The sequence below is a fragment of the Delphinapterus leucas genome, chromosome 6, assembly GCF_059928025.1.
Source record: "Delphinapterus leucas isolate spDelLeu-1000000601 "Yukka" chromosome 6, BTC_Dleu_Yukka2, whole genome shotgun sequence".
Taxonomy (NCBI): Eukaryota; Metazoa; Chordata; class Mammalia; order Artiodactyla; family Monodontidae; genus Delphinapterus; species Delphinapterus leucas.
Genome location: NC_143134.1, coordinates 57,000,371 through 57,022,749, shown reverse-complemented (window position 1 = coordinate 57,022,749; position 22,379 = coordinate 57,000,371). Strand labels below are relative to the sequence as shown.

Sequence of the window (22,379 nt, the reverse complement as noted above, 5' to 3'; positions counted from 1 at the left end):
CAACGGGAGAGGCCACAACGGTGAGAGGCCCACGTACCGCTAAAAAAAAAAAAAAAAAAATCACTAGACATTCTGAAAGTACCCATAAAAATGATGGGTTTACTCTTCTCATCCTAGCTGAAGGAATAAGGAGCATATTTTGTCATATTAACAATAAAGATCATGTAACATTCACTGCATGCTATTTTTAGGAGAAGGTGAGAGAAAACTTCAGCAGGTTAATATCACATTATCTAGTTAAATCTTACCTGTTAAATTAGGTAGACGTTCTCCAAGACTACATGGTATTGTGGTCCTCAATCTTTGTTCCACTGGAGAAAACTTAATTAGTGGTGAAAGAGACCGTTTTCTTTCACCAAGGGACATGCGTGAAGATGGCTTTGTACAGTCAATGTGCATATCATGAATGCCCCAAAAGTTAAGCATATCATCAGTTTGCATGTATTGGGAAGTAAGGCTCAATTCTGGTTTGTGTCTTTCAAGTGTTTCAGGATTAGAGAGGCAAATTTCTTCCCTTTGCTTGGGCACAGATTTCTTCAGAGCCTCATATCCACTCCAAGTAGCCTGTAAATTAAAGTCTGATTCTGGAGTATTCTGTCTTCCTCCCACAGCACCTTCTGGGAAAATGCCACTGTGCATAGGACTATTTGGTTCCAGTTTAAAATTGGCCTCTGTACTACTGGAGCTATTAAGACTTAAGTGACCAACTTCTTCTGGAAGAGTTTCATGTAATATGCCAAAATCACTATCTTTAAAACTGGAACTAATTCCACTTGATATCTGAAAAGAGTTCCATAACATACTTTTATGCATGGAAAGATCTTTGTAAGAAGTTTTCGAGTGGTCTGATATTTTAATATACTCTTCTTCACTGCTACCTATCACATCTCTCCTATTGCCTACAGCAGGGGAGAATGTCTCTATTTGGCTAGTTTCTAAAAACTTGTTCTGTAAAGCTGTACATTCCAAACCTTGCTTACAAATTATGTCCTTATTTAACAAATCTGACACGTTCTGTGTTATTGGTTCACCTATGCAACTGGTTACCACAGGTTTCTGAAGCACACACTTGAGGCAATCTGAAACAACTTTCTCTTCAGGCAAATGAGAATGGCTAGAATCGGACACAGTGGTTGCTGAGAAAAAACTGTCCACGTTAAGCTCTTTTTGATTATGCACCACAGGTAAGGATTCTGGCAATACTTCTCTATGTTCAGTATCCATTTGAATTGGTTCTGCACTTCTGTTATCTTCTATTTTAACAGCTTTTCTCCATGAGCTCCTAATTTCACTTACTGATTAAATGAAGGGGGAAATAACACAAGTTATTAATAAATTCCCGAATAGAACATGCAATTAAACATTTCATTTCTAGTGCTTAAGATAAAACTGCTGACTCAGTACATGTTCATAAATATGCCAGTTGGATGACAAGGCTCCACAATACACCAAAGCCCAACAACATCAAAGAATTCCATCTCCAACTGACCACACACAAAAAATGAAAGGTGTTCCTGAAATGTGCATATACTTTCACACAGCACATACAAATCACATGTATTAAAGAGATATTTTTTTAACCATAATTCAAAGAGTCATGTACCACAATGTTCATTGCAGCTCTGTTTACAATAGCCAGGACATGGAGGCAACCTAAGTGTCCATCGACAGATGAATGCATAAAGAAGATGTGGCACATATATACAATGGAATATTACTCAGCCATAAAAAGAAATGAAATTGAGTTATCTGTAGTGAGGTGGATGGACCTAGAGTCTGTCATACACAGTGAAGTAAGTCAGAAAGAGAAAATCAAATACCGTATGCTAACACACATATATGGAATCTTAAAAAAAATAAAACGTTCTGAAGAACCTAGGGGCAGGACAGGAATAAAGATGCAGACGTAGAGAATGGACTTGAGAACACAGGGAGGGGGAAGAGTAAGCTGGGACGAAATGAGAGAGTGGCATGGACTTATATATACTATCAAATGTAAAACAGATAGCTAGTGGGAAGCAGCCGCATAGCACAGGGAGATCAGCTCGGTGCTTTGTGACCACCTAGAGGGGTGGGATAGGGAGGGTGGGAGGCAGACACAAGAGGGAGGAGATATGGGGATATATGTATATGTATAGCTGATTCACTTTGTTATATAGCAGAAACTAACACACCATTGTAAAGCAATTATACTCCAATAAAGATGTTATTTATAAATAAATAAACAAATAAATGGAAGAAAAGATATTTTCTTGCCCATCTAGGCCAGGGTTTGGCATGCATATATATATATATTTATTTATATACTTATATATATACAGCATACACACACACACACACACACACACACACACACACACACTTTTTCTATAAAGGGCCAGATAGTAATACTTCAGGTTTTGCAGGCCATCTTATCTGTGGTAACTACTCAGCCACTGTAATGTGAAAGTAGCCATAAACGATATGCTGACAAATGAACAAGGTTGTGTTCAATGCAACTTTATGTACAAAAACACATAGGGTGGGCCAGATTTGGTTTGCAAGATGTAGTTTGCCAACCACCAATCTATACAGTGGCTAGGTTCAACCTGAACTGAATCCATTTAACTTTGGATATGTCATTTCTAGTAGCAAAATGGAAATTATATTTAATCACTCACCCAGCATGATGTGCCTACATGAGGACAAGAATATCCGAACTTTGCCCACACAATACAGGTTGTAAGAAGAAAGTACTGGGGAGTCTGATTAGCTTGGGAGAGGTAGGTAAGATCTCTGTACAGAGTTTTTGGCTGATGCTGCTGGTTGTTGACTGGAAGAATACAGCCTCCATACTCTATAAATGTTGATCACAGATCAGATGTGGAGGCAGAGGATATTTCTGAAGTGATCAACTAAAATATTTTCCACGAAAAAGCCAAGTAAAACAACAAAAACAAAATTGTACAGTTCCAGGGCAAAATAATACTGCTGAAGGACTGCCATATAAGTGACAGTGCCCACAGTTGATATTTCAATAAAAGTCCCCCACATGAAAACAAATAGAGCCAATGCCACTAAATTGATAGATACAAAAAAAGTTTTAAAGTGAGTTTCCAAAAGATTTGTCAGACCATGGTTCTAATAGTAGTAATGTCTAAGAAAGAAAATAGTGACAAAAAACATTATTAACTTACTCAAGTTTTCTGGAGTTCGGGGAATTTGATTCCTTGTTAAGAATGGGTTGGAAGCTAGAGAGTCAATTAGTTCCTCTAATATTACTTCTTTTCCTTTAGAAGGCTGTGGTGAATCAGATAAAACTGCCCTTGCAACCTAAAACAGAAAAGAAAAAGTAAAGCAAAAATTACCAAGCCCACTGGTAGAATGCAACAAAGGCCCTGATAAGAACAATAAGCACAAAAATAAACTCAACAATGTAGCTCCCAGACACTCCATATAGACTCTCCAGGCACAATCCTATTAAGGTGAAATCAAACCCCAAACCCGTTTCCCCCCTTATCTTAAATGGATATCCTGTTACACAGGAGAGAAAAGATAAGAAATTTTTACACTTGGAAAGATTTAGATATAGTTCTGACTGCAGTGATCTGAATTACTATCTGCCACACTTTTGAGCTTCACAATTCCATATCTGCTAAAATGACTGGTTCTAAAGCATGCAGGTTCTTCTTAATTATAATCCACCGCACAGTAACACCTCTACCAATAAACAGAGTACATTCTGACAACAAACTTCTTTGCCAGAAACCTCATCATCAGACATAAGTTAGTGAAAACATAGGGATACATTTCTAAAATAGAGAAAAGAAAGTGTACAATATGAAAATAGCACTCTGTATTAACATTTTAATAAAACCAGAAAGCAAAAAACAAGCAAATTAAAATCTCTGCACCCTGAAATCCTGAAAAAAGAAACTGCCTACAACCATAATCAAACTGACTCCTCCTCCATGAAAATAGAGGGCTTCTTAGAATTCTAACGCTAAATATTCCTTGTCATAAACACTATTAAAGAGAATTGATTTCACTTTACTTTCAGAGTTTTATGAGATTTTAGGGCTCTCCTCTTCCATCCTATCTCATTCCACTGCTACTGTAAATTCTTTTAACCAGAAAATGTGCCTTTCCTCCCATATCAGGAAAGAAAAAAAGAATGACTAATCATCTTTTCTTTAGTATAGAGTCAATCAACTAATACAGAGAAACAACAGAACTTTAGAGATTTAAAAATATTTAGAGACCATGAAACTGGTCCAACTTCCTCAAGTTGCAAACAAGAAAAATGACTGACAGCCAGCTCTCTTATTTGGACAATATTTATTAACTTTTTTCACGATCAAGATAAAGGAGGGAACTCCAATACCTGAATCAATATGCACTAAACCAAACTTTTCTTTCAGTCTCTCAGGAATGTAAAACAGCTGATTTATTTTCTGGCTGTTTATCCAAATTCAAACAATGGGAAATATGTAATAAAAATAACATTAAAGAATGGCCTGACCATTTCATTTGTATAAACCGAGTTCTGTAATACTCAGCAATAGTCGTATTATGTGGTCATTTGCCAGTGAAAAGTAGAAAATTATTAAGGAACAGAGCTGGTTAAGAAAACCAAGATCATAAACAATCATGTATTTATTCACTTTTGAAATATTTAAAAAGCAGAAGGACAAAACCTTCACTTGGTGATAATATATTGTATAGTCTTTGTTCTAAAATTTAAAAAAAGAGGAAGCTCAGCTAAGCAACAGATAACATTCGCAGAGTATTTTAATAAGTATAATCATTGGGTGTATTTATCCAACAATTTATGTAATGGTTAATTCCAAAAATATTATACATGTATTATTTTTATACTTTTGGATAGTTATAGAATGGGACATGGGTTCTAAACCACGGATATAATCTTAACTAAATAAGTTTATTTTATATCTGTTTCTACTTTTGGGGAGGACCAATTCTGCTTTAACCATGATTTTTATTGTCTGTGACCTCCTTCCCAAATTACACCTAATCAATAATTAACTGTACTTCACTTATAACCCCAACACCATTTAGAAAATGACATTTCAGTATACTTATTACAATCTCTTTCTGACCTCTTCTACCAGATGATCTTGCTCTTTTTGGAATGGATCACTTTTTTTAGCTGGCAGAGACCCTCCAAATGCACTACTCTTTGCAATATTTGATGATGAAGAGTCTTCCGCTTCAAATTCTGGTGTTTTCTTAGAAACTGTTTCATTTTTCTCTCTAGGAGTCGTTAACTTCGTGTCCTGAATAAGATAGACATGTAATGTTAAAACGTTAATAATTGTACCTGATCTTCATTAATGTTAATCTATAAGGTTAACATTATGGTAAAATTAAATGTTCACTGGCACAGTTTAAAAATTCCAGTATTCCCATTTAGAAGTAATAACTAATGTGTAAATAGGAATGGTAGATAATGTGCACATACTAGGAAATGTGAAAATAGAAATTTAATTGGGATATCAACAAAAGTAAAGAATATTTTATCATATGTGAGTATGGTCAGAATTAATTTTAAATTGTTTTAAAATGTACCTTTTCAAGTAGTGTAACACTGTTTCTATCTGATGGTGAAATGGGCTGCAACAGGAAAGAAGCAGGGCTAAAAGGAAAAAAAATTAATAAATCCAAGTTATGAGTAAGAAAGAATTCCATTCACTTGATGTATTTGAATATTCTAAGGAAACTGTCTGCCCCGTATCTGTCCGTTACGATTTCACTCAATTCGTCCCGGTCATCAAAAGGCAGTTTATTATTCTAGGGAAGTATAGTGACAATTAGAGCAGTACTTCAGCCCAATTTGTGTATCAGCCTCCCAAACTAATGAACATTTTCCTTACCCAGTATGTATTTTAAGTCAACAGCATTTTTTACAAGGGTTGGATGACTTGATGAACACTCAAAAACTTGAGTACAAGGTAAAAACAAATTCAATTAGGGACTTTCCTGGTGGTGCAGTGGTTAAGAATCCGTCTGCCAATGCAGGGGACACGGGTTTGATCCCTGGCTCAGGAAGATCCCACATGCCGCAGAGCAACCAAGCCCGTGTGCCACAACTACTGAGCCCGAGTGCCACAACTACTGAAGCCCCTGCACCTAGATCCCATGCTCTGCAGCAAGAGAAGCTGCCGCAATAAGCCCGCACACCGCAACAAAGAGTAGCCCCCGCTCGCCGCAACTAGAGAAAGCCCATGCGCAGCAACGAAGACCCAATGCAGCCAAAAATAAACAAATAAAAATAAATAAATTAAAGAAAAAAATTCAATTAACTAGAATCACATTATTACAATGTCCTCAGGCTTCAGACCACAGAAGCACTGTAGCAGAGACTAAGATTCTTTTGATATTTCAGGTCCAAAATCAATTTCTCTTATGCTGAATTTTCTATAGCAAATACATTACACTTACAGTAAAGTCATGAGGTTATTCAATTTGAATTTGCAGCATTCCACACATAGTGTTCCTTAATCTCTTAGATTCTCTTGCCCCTTTTGGTAAACGTGAAAACCTTATGCATCTTTTCACTATAATTACAAAGTAAGTTATTAAATTTTTTAAGCCTTCAATGTAATGATAACTTTATTTATCTTCATCTTGAAAGTGCCTTCAAATTCAATCATGGATTGGGTCTGCTCACTGACCAAAAGCTTTTCTACTCTAGGTAAAATGGAGGCAGGATTACCACAGAAACCACCTTCAACATCAAGCATGCCAGTGTTTTTCTTTCCGTTCACAGACAGAAAAGTACAAAATTAACAACTTTGCAAATATTTTATATAATAGCAAATATGCCTTTCAAACTTTTTCAAATATGCCCTTCTTGAAATCTACCTTCCAAACGTAATTCAAAATCACTGAAATCGCTCAAGTTTCAACTTCGCCTCGACAGGATATAATCTAGATATCTAAGGCAAAAGATTAGTGATTACTATCTAGTGTGATTTTATCCACATTCTTCCCCAAAATTGATGTTAAAATGATCAGAAAGCCCTCTGAAGCAGGGCCAGCAAGCTATGGACCAATGCCATTAAGATGCCACCAAAAGACTGGTGAGCTCCTTGAGGATGATGACTATGTCTTACCAAAGGCTATTCCCAAGTCCTAACACAGTGCCTGGCACTTGGTAGTGCCACACGATGGATCAATGAATAAATGTCACTTGAAGATGAGGTTCCATAGATGCCACCAAATTTTTCTATCTGAATCATTCTTGCAGAGTCTCATAATAGAGAAAAATGGAACCACATTCTATACCTCCTCTGTCTCGTTTCTGAATTGGCAACATGCTATTAGCCTTGTTAATATCTCAATTCAAGTCAACTTCAAAGCAGCCCTGGCTCAGTCCTTACTCTCTACCCACTTGCCAGGCCAAAAGTGAGGCCCATGAAATCCACATAAAAAGGGTATTGATCCCACTGTGGAAATTAACCCTAAAAGCACTACCAAAAGAAAAAAGACATGCTTTTTATAGCAGCAAAAATTTTGAGGAAAACCTAAAGTCTAAAAATAAATGAAATGTTAAAAAGCTATTTTAAGTGGTAATATAATGTTAAGTAAATATACACACACACTTAAAAAAAACTGCATTTATGCTATGTTAATGTTGAGAAAATTTTGTATTTTAGAATACAAGACTTTGGAATTGGAAATAAAGTCTAAAAAAGAACTTGGGAAAGAATCTGACAAGTGATTTATTGGAAATTGGAAATTTTAGCTAATTATTTTTTATTTTCATTTGTTGTTGTTATAATATGTCTACAATTAACAGAGAAATAATAAAAAGAGAAAGGAAATAACAAAATGAGATTAGAATTCAATTTCTAAGACTAAGGATGTTTGTTTGGAATGCATGCAAGATCATACTGCCCTATCTCTGAAATGTAGTAAAGGAGAAACCGTAGAGGTTAAAGGTCTAGAAGAACTGCATCACCACCACTAGAAATATCATGGAACCCTCCTTTCCAGAAACCACTGCAAAGAAAGGTAGTACCCACATTGTACAGCAAAGGCATCAACAGTCACTGAATTCTGATTGTAAGTATGGTGCAGCCTCCATGAGCTCACTCTGATCAAAACCAAGCCAGGAGATCTATGGAGAAGACTACTTATATTTTAGTACTTGTGAATGAAAACCACACGTGAAAGGGCAAACAACACACTTACTCTAAAAACTACATTCATCTCATGCTTTTTAACTGCATAATTATATTAACCATATCCACATATGAATTTCCCAATTAACTACACTGATACTGATGTAAGATGATGCCACTACAAATAAAATATTTAATATAATAGCCGAACTACATGCCAAAAACAGGGTATTTCTTTAAGTGCAGTCTATCCACGTTACACATGAAACATTTTATTACAAAATACCTTTTACAGTAAAGAATTCTGAGCAACATGTTTACTTCCATATCCCAGTAACTCAACTCTTTACCTCTCTTCTGTTCTCCTATTAGGCAGTAATAATCTTTCATTTCCCATTAAGCGTTTATCCCTCATCACCAAAAGCCTTCCTCTACCTCCTTTCAATATCCCAACCTATAAGTAAAATAAAGAGTGAAAAGACAGTTAAAAGATCCAAGAGCTTTGAAAAGGATAAATGTGGAAGTCAAAATTATTTAATACAGGGGCTTCCCTGGTGGTGCAGTGGTTGAGAGTCCACCTGCCGATGCAGGGGACACGGGTTCGTGCCCCAGTCCGGGAAGATCCCACATGCCGCGGAGCAGCTGGGCCCATGAGCCATGGCCGCTGAGCCTGCGCGTCCGGAGCCTGTGCTCCGCAACAGGAGAGGCCACAGCAGTGAGAGGCCGCGTACCGCAAAAACAAACAAACAAACAAAAAATTATTTAATTCAACTTTTTCCTATATTAAGAGAATTCTATTTGAATTAAATTCTTAGGGGCTGAGCATCTGGCTCCTGTAGAATTCTGATAGTACATCTTAGTACAAAATTCTACTTCAAGAAAGAATCTTGAGGTTGAATGGAGTTCATAAATAAAATCAGACTTGTGAATTAATCTACTAACTCCATCAATCTTTAGTCCAACAAGAGACCTTAAATCAAAATATTTAATCTGTTCTCTCAAGGAAAGACAGACCAAAAACATAACTGAGATCGGGAAGCACCAACTATTTCCCTCTAAGAGGCATGCTTTAAGAACAATTGTGATAAGGGGGTAAAATTAGCAAGCCCAATAACTTTATAATTTCTTCACTTTACAAGGTCTTCACTGCAGATTTCATTCTATTTCTTTAGGTACTCAGAAAATCAACATCACACCCAGATCTAAGAACAAAAATAAAATTCTCCCACAAGTAGTCCTGACCTCCTATGAACCAGAAAATTTGCAGAGGAAACTGCCAATAGCATAATTTCACATGTAAGCTTTGACAATAGTTATGGTATTTCAACTTAATAACTTATTAAGAGTATACAGAATGAAGGGGGCCTCAAGTCATTTAAAATTTAAAACTTTCTTTTAGAATTATCCTAAATATTTTGTTTCCATATCTGTGCCTCATTAAATTGGGGAAGTTGAACTGAAAATCGACTATTTAAATCAAAGGTTAATCAGAAAAAGCAAAATAATAAAGGAATCTATTTAGCATATCTGTGTTTGACTGCTACTTAATAATGTTTAGTTTCAATAAAGGACAAACACATTCACATTTAGTTTAGAGATTTCTGCTTTTATAATCTGGCATCAGTTTATTTAAGGGATAAATAGGATAATAGAGGAAAAAAGACAATAAAGTAAGAATACTCCTAGTTACAACAAACTAGCTAGGTTCAGTTTTTTCATATGCTAAATTTTGGGATTAGATTGAATCAGAAGTCTTCCCAAAGAAATTTTTTTTAAGTACAGAACTCTTTTTATCAAATGGCATATAAAGCCTCAATATATAGTACAGATAAAACAGAAGGCTGCTTAGGTTGAAGTGGGAAACACTGGAACAGTCACAGGTTAAATCTGATTCATCCACAGCACCAGAGGGCGCTGCAGAACACAGACTGAAAACTACCAACTAGACTACCAACTAGATCATCTCAGAAGTCCCTAAACTCTTGGATTTAGTCAACAGCCACAAGTGATTTCAAAGACGTTCAAAGACACAAAAAGGCAAAAATTCCCAAACTTGCATTAGATAATTTTCACATATGTCTTTTTCTTCAAAAATTACATAATCCCCATGAGTCCCAACATTTAGATAAGAATAGAGGAAAAAAATGCCCTTGGATCAGAAATGTTGAATCTTTCCTGAAAACGTGGATCTGCAGTAGAAAAACACTGTCTGGTTAAGAGAAGAAAGTTATGAGCTATCTCACAGTGGAGAAGCTTCAAAGCTGGCTGAAGATGGGACTAAAATTAATTAAGAGAAAAAAAATCAATATGAAAATCAAATTTCTTTTACCTGTTGGCTAGATCACATTTAGTTTCCAGTATATCACTTGCCCTTCTGCAATCATTTTCCTGGGTATGTTGCTTACGTGTATCTAAAGGAATAGAAAAATTAATTACTCTTTAATTATGTTTGTACATTCTAATATTCAGAGATCTCTTGAAGTTCTACAACAACTTCTAAACAGAAGAAAACAGAAAAATAAAATAAATGTTAAAGGACAATTATTCAATTATTAAGTATAAAGTAGTATGCATGACAGTGATGGAGAATATGTACAATAGGCTTTTCTAGAAAGATAGCTCACACAAAGTTTCCCAAAAAGGGACAATCCATAATTCTCAAGTATTATATAGCCATGCTTCATGTTTAAGTACACAGATAATGCAATTACCACATAAACCAGCCAAAAAGTTATACTACTTAGCATATTTTAGCCCAGCATCTATGACATCAGTCAACCTATGTATTTATTCTTCAACATATCATTTAATAACTATGTGTCATTACTGCACTAACAATAGGAAAAAGAAATTTAAAATGGAGACCTGTCTTCAAGGAATCAGTACAGAATTATGGTATATTGCTACAGTATTATGACACAAGTATGCACAGAATGCAAGGAGGCAGAAAGGCACCCGGCCCAGAGTGGGGAACATGAAGAAGCCATGAAAGTACTAAGAGAATAAGTTGCATGTTTCGTGTGCCACAGCATAAGGCATATCTAGTAGAAGCATGATAGGCAATGAAATTGATGACAAAAGCCATGGCTATATTTCAAAGGATTTGATATTCCAGGAGCTCCTCTTCTTTCAACATGTTAGCTTCTGAAACACTATTTATACATGTGTCCAAAGTGTTACTGTATAAGAAGCCAATGTGTATACTATGTAAAGTTTTCCTTTTAATTCATCATAATGCCACCTCATAACATTTTCAATACCCTATGCTTTTGAACCTACTAATTATGATGGAGTTACTGTTATTTATAAAACATTCCAAAAGTAAGCACAAATACCACTATACCACAAGCTTAGTAGACAACCATTAACTAAAATGATGATGATATATTCAACATCTTGTTATAACCTATGATGTTAAAGAATTGAAAAAGAATATATATGTGTATGCGTGTGTATACATATATATATATATATATATATATATATATATGTTCCATTTCAGATCACTGAATCACTTTGCTGTACACCTGAAACATTGTAAATCAACTATACTTTAATTTTTAAATGTTTTAAATTTAAAGATTTTTTAGAAATAAAAATGATTATGTGTAACTTTAAACACCATCTGGTAGTGGTAGGCAGAGTTCATGCACATTTGTTCTGGTATGAAAGAAAGTCTGTAAGGTAAAAGCTGCTAAGTGAAAAAGCATCTAGAGCCTTTTTCTCTTTTCCAAAGGTGATAGGTGATAAAAAGCCACTGGTGGGTATTACACCAAGAGATGAAAAGGATCATATTTACATTACAGGAAGATCACTGATAGCCATTTGGAATACAGAACAGATAGACTATTGGAGGCAGAGTAGCTAGTTAGAACACAATCACATGCAAGAAATGATGAAAACTAAACTTAAGATGCAAAGATAGCAAAGGAGGGCACAGTCATAATAGTGCATTTAGGGGGTTAAAACAAACTAAACTCGCCACTACAAAGCAAGCGAAACTAAAGCAGACACTGACTCCTACTGTAAAGACACTACAGCTACTAAATAAAATGTAAGAAAAAAGGAAAGCCCAGAAGAATAAAAATCATCACATGACAGAACCAAAGACGGAAAGCACAACAAGCAGGGTAAACTTAAACTGAGAAACAAGGGCTCAATGAGGCAGGCTCCAGGGGCTGAACACAGGAGATTTAAATGCCTACATGGTAACAAGAAACATCATCTCAGGCCTCTCAGGCTGGGATCTGAGAGACCACCATAAGACAAGACACTGCAAAGACTGCTCTGCCTCTGAAAAGGGATTATAAAAATTCTGCCAACTGGACAGGGAAAGCCTGCTGTCTACCTGGACTCCTTGGTGAAAAAAAAGTATAGAAGGAAGGAAGGAAAGATATCTAAAACCTAGCCTACTCAAAAGGAGGTGTGAAATCCATAATTATACTGGCTACTTGTTTTAGGAATCCCAAACCAAAGACATTAACTGGTCTAGTTCAAAAGAAATCCCTGGGACTCTTGGCCACTCTGTAGAGACCCTTCTGCAATCCTGGGCCCACATGACTCCTCCAGAGGTGGGGACCCACTGAAGTTGAGATTTCATTCAAATATTTTAATACTAATATTTCAATAGAACATCAGCAGGCAGAGCATACAGGAGAAGTACCTGAAATGAAGAGATACTGGGAAAATTGATAAAGATAAAAATCAGTATATTTAAAATGATCAACAAAAAAGAAACAACAGGGGCCATAATGAAAGAAGATGACACCATGAAAAAGAATGGGTAGTTTTGAAAAAAGAAGCAAATAAAAAATACATTCATGAAAACTAAATACTAAATGGACAGGTCAAAAAGGAGATTAAACATAAATAAAGAGATAATTAAGTGAACCATAGCGAGATACAAAGAAAATACCCAGAATACAGGTCCAGAGTTACAAAGAGGTTATAAATATGAATGAGAAGCTATGAGATATGGGGGACAGAATCAGAAGTCCCAATAATATGAGGGATAAAAGAAAAGGACCAAAAGAATAAGAGAGGGGGGTAATATTACAAGAGATATTAGTGAATAAGTTTCCAGAACTGAAGAAAGATACGAGCCTTCACACTGAATAAGCACACACAAGTTCCAAACAGGCTAAATAACAACAAATCTACATTTAGACACAGATCAATGAACCTGCATAATACAAAAATAAATAAGTCTTAAAAGCAACCAGAGATCAAAAATTACCGACAAATGAACGACAATTAGAGAGACAGCAAATGTTTCAAAAACAAAAGGCAGAAAGCAATGAGATCATATTATTAAAGTCCCAAGGAAAAATAAGTGTTGATCTTGAAGCCAAACTATCATTCATAAGTAAAAACAAAGATATTTTCAAAGGAAGACTAAGAGATCTTACTATTCAGGGTCTGTCACTAAAAGAAGTGAAAGATATACTTCGAGATATACCTCTCAAAAGGAAGGAACAGAACAAAAGTAATATTGACCAAAAAAATCAGTAAATATATTGGTAAATCACACACAATGATTGTTAAAAAGAATTTCTATCAAGTCATTCTTTTTTTAAGGGGTAGGACATTATCCTAGAATAAAAGTAAGAGGACAAAACAACCATATACAGTGAGTGAACCCTCCTTGGATCCTGGTTCAAAAACAAACATTTACAAAGAACATGTTGGGGGATAAGAGAAGTTTTATTTATAAACTTAAGAACAGCAGAACAGTATACGTATGGTTTGATCCAAAGTAAAATTATTTTTATAAACATACATCAGAATAAACTTAAGATTTAGGATAGTGGTTACCTCTGCAAATGCAGAATGAACAGTCAAGGCCAAGGGGTTAATATCCAAAATATACAAACAGCTCATACATATGAATATCACAAAAACAAACCCAATCAATGCATGCCGCAACTAAAAGTTCACATGCCACAACTAAGGAGCCCGCAAACCATAACTAAGGAGCCCACCAGCCACAACTAAGGAGCCCACCAGCCACAACTAAGGAGCACACGTGCCATAACTAAGGAGCCTGCCTGCTGCGACTAAGACCCGGTACAACCAAATAAATAAAATATTTTTTTTAAAAAGGGCCAGGGCTTCCCTGGTGGCACAGTGGTTGAGAGTCCGCCTGCCAATGCAGGGCACACGGGTTCGTGCCCCTGTCCGGGAAGATCCCACATGCCGTGGAGCGGCTAGGCCTGTGGGCCATGGCCGCTGAGCCTGCGCATCCGGAGCCTGTGCTCCACAATGGGAGAGGCCACAGCGGTGAGAGGCCCATGTACCACAAAAACAAAAACAAAAAAAGGGCAGAAGATCTAAATAGACATTTCTCCAAAGAAGACATACAGATAGCCAACAGGCACATGAAAAGATGCTCAACATCACTAATTATTAGAGAAATGCAAATCAAAACCACAATGAGGTATCAACCTCACACTTGTTAGAACGGCCCTCATCAAAAAGTCTACAAATAATAAATGCTGGAGAGGATGTGGAGAAAAGGGAACCCTCCTGCACTGTTGGGGGGAATATAAATTGGTGCAGCCACTATGGAGAACAGTATGGAGGTTCCTTAAAAATCTAAAAATAGAACTACCATATGATCCAGCAATTCCACTCCTGGGTATATGCGCGGGAAAAACGAAAACTCTAATTTGAAAAAACACATGCACTCCAATGTTCATAGCAGCACTATTTACAATAGTCAAGACATGGAAGCAACGCAAGTGCCATCAACAGATTATTGGCTTAAGAAGATGTGGCATATATATACACACATACACACACAATGGATATTTCTCAGCCATACAAGAGTGAAATATTGCCATTTGCAGCAACATGGATGGACCTAGAGAATATTATGCTTAGTGAAATAAGTCAGACAAAGAAAAACAAACACTATATGATATCACTTATACGCAAAATCTAAAAAATAATACAAATAAATTTATATACGAAACAGAAACAGACTCAGAGACACAGAAAGCAAATTTACAGTTACCAAAGGGGAGAAGGAAGCGGGGGAAGGGACAAAGGAGTATGAGATTAACAGATACAAACTACTTTAATACATAAAATAGATAAGCAACAGGATTTACTGTATAGCATAGGGAATTATAGCCAATATCATGTAATAGCCTATAATGGAATTAACCTGAAAAAAAAAAACCAAAATCACTGCTCTACACACCTGAAACTAAAATATTGTAAATCAACTATACTGCAATTTAAAAAAAAAGAATACTCAAGGAAGGGTGGATACTCAAAGGTTAACTACACTAGTACTTTTTAAAAAAATCTAAAGCAAATACTGCAAAGATTTGACAAGAGTGTTCAGTAAACAGATATTTATAATATTCCTGTACTTAATAATGCTGAAATATAATTTTTAAAACTACTGAAAAGAAAAATCACTTCCAGCAAGATGTAATATGTAAGGTATAGGAGGGAAAAAGCTGTTGTACTTTAAGCAAAGTAAAGTGGTTTACTACAAAAAGTATAAAATAATGTTGAGGTTCCCCAGCCCAGACCAAGGCTCTAGAGGGAAAAAAAAAAAGGAATCCCAAGAGTACAAACTGTGCAATGTGTGAAGGAAAGGGTTACCCCCAAAGATCCTATCAAACACTTTTAAAATGTGGACTTCTAACTAAACTTCATAAACAGACACAAATATTCCCTCACTCTGAAGGCGACACAGAAATCTCCAAATGGAGGTGAGGACAATTTCATGGTTTCACAGGGCCTAAACTAAGTATGCCAAGAGTACAAAGGCCCTTTCCATGCTGAAGTGAGAACACAATGGCAACCAAATATGCCAAGAACTATCAAAGTAATTCTATCATCATAAGCAATGTTCTGTATCTGAAGATCTTTTTCATTCATCAAACTATGCAGTCTTTTGTGTCTACTCTTCTGCTGGCGCCTATCCTTGACCCTTGCTCTCTGGTCTATGATCTTTCCCAGCTAGTGTCCTCCCCACATACACCTGACTCCCAAACCAATCACATATCCTAGCTGTGTTCATCCTTTTTCTTCCTAAGTCCTGTGCTAACTGCTGCCATGACCGATGGCCTGCCTAAACTCAACTGTAACCTATACTTATTACCTGCTCCAGACTGGCTACATAATTCATACATTTTTTATTCATTTATCCCTCCACCTATCTACCTTACATTTACTGAACCCAATAAAAATTTCTTGTACACAAATACTAGGCAATTGGTGAAACTGAGTATGAAACTGATATTAGATATTGTAGAGAAATTAATTTTTTAGGTGTGATAATGGTATGATATTTGAGGAAACTGAGATAATTATTAATTTTAGGTATAACATTACTGTGGTAATTAAAGAGGAAAAAGTCCTTATTTTCATGGGAATGCATGCTGAAACAGAGTGAAGTGTTAAGGTCTCAGACTTAACATGGTTTAGCAAACAAACATACACATTTAAAGCAAAAATCTCAACTGCTGAAACAAGCAACAGTTAAATATTCAGGTAATTACTGTACTATTCTTTCATGTTAAAAAATTGTGGGCTTCTACACAAAACTTGTAAGTGAACATTTATAGCAGCATTACTCAATAGCCAAATGGTGGAAATAACCCAAATGTCCATCAAAGGACAAACAGATCAACAAATTCGATTCAATCATACAACAGAATGTATTCAAACAAAGTAATGAAGTATCGATACATGCTACAACTTGGATAAACCTTGAAAACACTGTGCAAAGTAAAAAGCTGTGCAACTGAAAGAAAGGAGACACAGAAAGCCTCATGTTTACTGAGGCTCATATGACTGAAATGCTTTGTGCATTTCACCACAGTAAATGGGAAAAAAAACATGAAAGTTTATAAAAGAACTGTTATCATAGTGAGAAATATTAATGAGATTGAAGTTTAAAAGAGAAAAAATAACCAACCTGGAAGTGAAGCAGGGTACTGCAAAAGAATACTCTTCTCATATGCTTCTTCTGAGGCAGGATCAAACGAAAGGGGAGACATAGGTGGTAGAAGATCCACAGCCTTAAAACACAGAATTTGTTATTTTGAAATATACACACTTTACTCAGTACCACAGTAACAATACTAAGTAAACCTAGGAATGGATGATTTTTTTTTCCCTAACGAAGAAAGAATTAGCAAACATACAAATTATCCTGTAACTATTTTTAAACTAAGGAGTATGATATTAGGAACAAGAGGGCTACTTTGCCCTCCAACTATGCCTGAAATGTAATAGTACCTAAAATAAAGAGGAATGTCTCAATTTCTTTATTTTTTTTTTTTTTAAATTGTAATCCTTACTGTTACTGGCCAAAAACTCTGGACCTAAATCCTGTTTTCTGTTGAAAGATGAACCAACTGCATGGAAAGGTATGAGATGCACTGGCAACAAAGTGAGACTTGCTCTTCACCGAGATCAGAAGTATTAAAAGGGGACTGCACATTGTCCTTGTTTGAGTCACTTATTAAATGCCACTCGGGACTTCTAGCCGGGGTGTGTCCCATGGAGACTCCCCCCCACCCCCACCCCCGCCTCCCGCCATAGCTGTGAAGCTCAGAGCAGTGCTTTGCAACAAACTAAATTCTCAACGTGTTCATAGGGACTGTGGGGCTTGGTCTTTGGTCAAAGGCTCAGCCATTCCGAGGAGTCCTACCATATTTTTGCTTCCTGCTCTAGTACGTCTAGTGTCCTGGGTTTGGGGTGAGACATGTGGACTAGAGCTGTTAGATTGCACAGGGGATTGAGTGTTCTTCATGTTCTGCATCTTCGGGCATGCACAGACCCCCAGAGGATACGGTCCAGGTCCCGTCGCTCTGACGGGGAACTTTACCATGTCGAACTGCTGTGTTTACCATGTGCGTTTGTTACCTTTTCATCCTCATCTTTCTCATCAGAAACCTGTGGTTTTACTCTTTCAGGTTCTTTTACTTCTGGTCTCCGTTTGCTAGCTAGATGTTTGGGTTCACTTTTGTGCCTCTTTTCATCTTTGTCTTCTCCTTCATTCATTTCAGCCTGAGCTCCTCCAGGCCTCGCATCTCTGTCTGGCTCCTCCTTAGATTTCTGTTTAGGTGTTAGTCCTTCGGTTTGACTTCTGAGTCTCTTTTCTTCCTGGAGGTGACCAGGCTTTACTTTATCATCTCTTTCTTCTTCTTCCACGTGTGTTCCTGGTCTTACTCTTCCCAGTTCTTCTGCAGGGAGCGGTCCAGCAACTTGTTCTCTGGATGTAACTCTATGTCTCTTTTCCTCCTGGTCTTTTTCTTCTTCATCGACAGAATCATCTGATTTTGCTTTTTCAGGGTCTTCCTCAGGCTTCCGTTTGGCAGGGCCCCCTGTGAAATGAGATGTGACGGTGGTCTGCCTGGTAGTTTGCCTTGTAATCCTGGGGCTACATGAGACTTCAGATTTTGTTTCTCCATTGGACTTGCTTCTCCTGGGCATGCAGTTTGGAAACAGGTCTGGGGGACTTGTTCTTCTCTGCTATTTCCACTCTGCGGTCCTCACCACTTGTCTGGCTCCTGTTTTCTAGACATCCATTCACTTCCCGACTGAGAGCATGAGCTCCGTTCTCCAAGGACAAATCTTTATTTAAAAGGGATTTGGGGTTTCCCTGGTGGCGCAGTGGTTGCGAGTCCACCTGCCAATACAGGGAACGCAGGTTTGTGCCCCTGTCCAGGAAGATCCCACATGCCGCGGAGCGGCTGGGCCCGTGAGCCATAGCCGCTGAGCGTGCGCGTCCGGAGCCTGTGCTCTGCAACAGGAGAGGCCACAACAGTGAGAGGTCCGCATACCGCAAAAAAAAAAAAAAAGAAAAAGAAAAAAAAAGGGATTTGACTTGTGCCAGTTAGCCCTCCTCTGATAATTCTTCTTTATGTAATTTGGTTTCCAAGTCACATAACTGATTCTTTATTTCTGTCTGCAGAAATTCATGCAAGAGATTCCACTTCTCCTTCACACATTCCTTTTCTACTAAACTATCTCTTTCCAAATCTTTGAGCCGGATGGTCTCGAGGATTTCATGAGCAACATCGTGGGGTTTGTCGTAGACTGGCAGCGGCCACAGGTAGACAGCAGGCTCAGCCCCCACAGGCGACTTGAGCCTCAGCGCCAGCTTCTCCCCGATCACATTTTCTTTTTAATACAATCCACTGAATCTAAAAATATTAACTATATCACAACAACAGCTTAATGAACATTCTAATATGTATTTATAAAAATCACAGAAACTAAAATATTGGAACTTTAGGCTCAGATGCAAAGATGAGAAGCATACACACATATAGCATTTCCAGGTCATTTGTAACATGATAAATCAAGAGTTTGCAAGAGATTAAACTACTCTCCAAAAGTCAAGTCAATATTACTTACTGGAGTCCAACCTTTTATTAGACTGAAAGGAGACAGGCCGAGAAATTCTTTCCAATTTTTATGCCATTCTTCTTGTTTTTCAACAATAGAATGTTTTATAGTTGAGAGATCTTCTTTTATTTTATACCTGTAACGGCATAAAAAAGAACTTCATTCAAAACATGAATATATAAAAAGAAGCACTGAGAAAAAGTGCTGAAGTAAGAATATTATAGCTCGTAGAGAAAGGGCAGAAAGTATAACTGAAAGTTCAACCAATTCATCACACCTAAATTGCATAAACTCTCCCACTGAGAGTTCAGAATCTAAAATACCTTGTTTCCTTTTAACACTAAATAGCAATCATACATCTGTACTCTATTTATCTTTAAAAATATTGGGTTGGCCAAAAAGTTCGTTTGGGTTTTTCCCTAAGATGTTACCCAAACGAACTTTTTGGCCAACCCCATATAATTTTTTCCTGGTTCTGAACTCAAGTTGAAATTCTACTCCTACTCTCTATCCATTTCTAAAGAGAACCCATACCTCCCGGTCACCCTGCTCAAAATAAACAAATTTTTTAAAACCTAGTTCTATTAGTAGACCCTACAAAAGAAAAGCTACAGAAAAGTCAGAATTATTTGATAAAGAATTATCACTCAGGGCAAATAATATACTCCAGACAAAAGAAAACGACATTAATTTTCCTTGCTACTTCATGTGTCTCTCTAGAAGTTGGTGACATAAGGTTTTTGAGTACGAGTAAAATTTTCACACCTCTTTGCCAAAGCTACTGAGTTGTTAACTAAACAAGAGTTGTGCTGAGAAATTATCAAAACCATCCTACTCCTACCCCAATGAAATAACAGAAGATCTTTCTAGTGTACCTCATATGCTTCAGATCTGACAATCTTTCTCTCTGAACTTTGGTCTCTTTTTCAAGGAAGTGAAGGTCTATTGTCAGTCTTGCTTGGTTAGCCTGACAATGTTCATATTTCATTACTTTCAAGACTTCATTTAATAACTGAATAACTGTTAAGAGATTCAATTTTCCAGCCTCATAAACATTTCCTATGTGCAGCTGAAAAAAAAAAGTAGTCAACTATAGATTGTTAACATAGTAAAATGCTACAAAAATATATTTACATTTTTCACTATTATATAAAAAGGTTACCTTAAAAAAGAGGGGAAAAAAAAGAACGACTGTCTACCCAAAAATAAAACTATGTAAATAATTCTGGCCCAAAGGAAACTACTGTGGAAGAATTAACACACCATGCTACACTTTTATATCATGCAAAAAAGCTGAAACTAGAATAAAAGAAATGCAAATAAATGGAAAGCAAAATAAAGACTGAGGAGAAAGATCAGGTTTGGAGAAAGATCATGAATTCATGTTTTACCAAAAGTTGCAAATTAAAGGACCCCTAAAGGTTGATTCCAAACTTAAGACATGTTTATTTGGCCTGCACAGTTCCAATGTTTTAAAATCATCTGAATTAGTTGCTAATATTTTTTAAAATCACAGATTTCACACAAAATTAGTTCCCCAAAGATCTCATCATTTCCTACTTTACCCCTATTGTTACACATAATTAGCATACTTCATCTATATAGTATTACCTGCCTAGCCCCTGTAGGAATCTGAGTTTACAGATCCTGATTTTTATGTAACCTGAATTTGAAGTGCCTGACATGTTACCTATTAAAGTGAACACTCTTCAGGGTCACAACAATATTTTATCTTTATTAAATCCCCTTCACTATAATAATACCTGGCACATAGGAGATGCTCAAAAAATTTTAAGTTTACTAAGAAAAATAAATGTAGGCTATTCAGATGGAAATGTCCCATAAGCAAGTGGAAATAATTTGATGTAGTTTGAGTTGAAGGGGAGAGACTGGAAATACCAATCTGGTAATATTATTGTATAGGAGGCTGATGAAGCCATGGAATTGGGTAAGAAAATACAGATGGATTTATAATGTGGGAAAGAAAAGGGGCCATTAAAGGAACCATGGGGAACATGTTCATTTAAAAGTTAGAGAAAAAGGAACCAGTGGAAAAGTGGAGACAGCAGTCTGAAACACCGCAGGAAGACAACGACACCGAGGTCACAAAAGCTAAAGGAAGAAAACACTTTAAAACATTTAATAGCATCAAGACGAAAGAAAAACGAGAGAAGAGTTTTTAAAAAGAAATTTAGCATTCAGGAGATCATTGGTGCTCTCTTTGAGAATTTATAAAAAACTAAGTATCACATCATCTTCCTACTAAGTACCTTCTACTCTCTACACTATATGATGTAGCGCCGTACAACATACGGACAAGGAATAAAGGTCAATAGATGTGAATATAAACACCTTTAACAGTACCCCTCTTACCAGATATATTCACAAAGGTAAATTCTGAAAACAGTAGAAAAACACTGTGAGAAAAACAATATATAATATATAAAAAAATTCTGTGAAGGGAGTTTTCTCAAAGCTCCCTTAATTATCAAATGCTTACCTGACACATTTGTTTCTCAATTTTGTCAAGTAAGAGCCTTGGAATATTGATAGCAACATTAGTTCCATCTAAAGTATATTGGTTAACAACACTAAGGACTGAACTAACAACTTCTCTCTCTTTTTCCAAAACCATGAGTGTTTCATTCACTGAAGCCCACAAAGACCGAACCTTCAAAAACAGAGACAAAGAAATTATTAAACTCTATACATAATCTATACATAAAGATATGTAAAATACAAATATATGCTCATTCCTAGGAACAAATTAGGTATTCCTGGAATGGCTTCTGGTAAGAAAACTAACTATTTTAACAGTCTAAAAGCACTGATATTACTTTCAAGGGCACTTTAAAACTAAAGAATTTCTCAGGA

General features: G+C 36.5%; 1 protein-coding gene and 1 non-coding gene across 4 annotated transcripts in view; both read right to left on the bottom strand.

Moving 5' to 3' along the window:
- The window catches only part of HAUS6 (HAUS augmin like complex subunit 6), a 43,443-nt gene that overhangs the window by 5,220 nt on the left and 15,844 nt on the right, over positions 1 to 22,379 (bottom strand). For all 3 annotated transcript variants that reach the window (XM_022573787.3, XM_022573788.3, XM_022573789.2), the window contains 9 exons: positions 22,006 to 22,176; positions 20,381 to 20,574; positions 19,515 to 19,641; positions 17,065 to 17,167; positions 10,456 to 10,537; positions 5,569 to 5,635; positions 5,100 to 5,276; positions 3,177 to 3,312; positions 249 to 1,295 (listed from right to left, as the gene is read on the bottom strand). In XM_022573787.3, coding sequence (XP_022429495.2) covers positions 249 to 1,295; positions 3,177 to 3,312; positions 5,100 to 5,276; positions 5,569 to 5,635; positions 10,456 to 10,537; positions 17,065 to 17,167; positions 19,515 to 19,641; positions 20,381 to 20,574; positions 22,006 to 22,176 — 2,104 coding nt within the window. The remainder of the gene's footprint in view (positions 1 to 248; positions 1,296 to 3,176; positions 3,313 to 5,099; positions 5,277 to 5,568; positions 5,636 to 10,455; positions 10,538 to 17,064; positions 17,168 to 19,514; positions 19,642 to 20,380; positions 20,575 to 22,005; positions 22,177 to 22,379) is intronic.
- On the bottom strand, positions 5,718 to 5,851 carry LOC115803865 (small Cajal body-specific RNA 8). Its single transcript, XR_004024658.1, has one exon.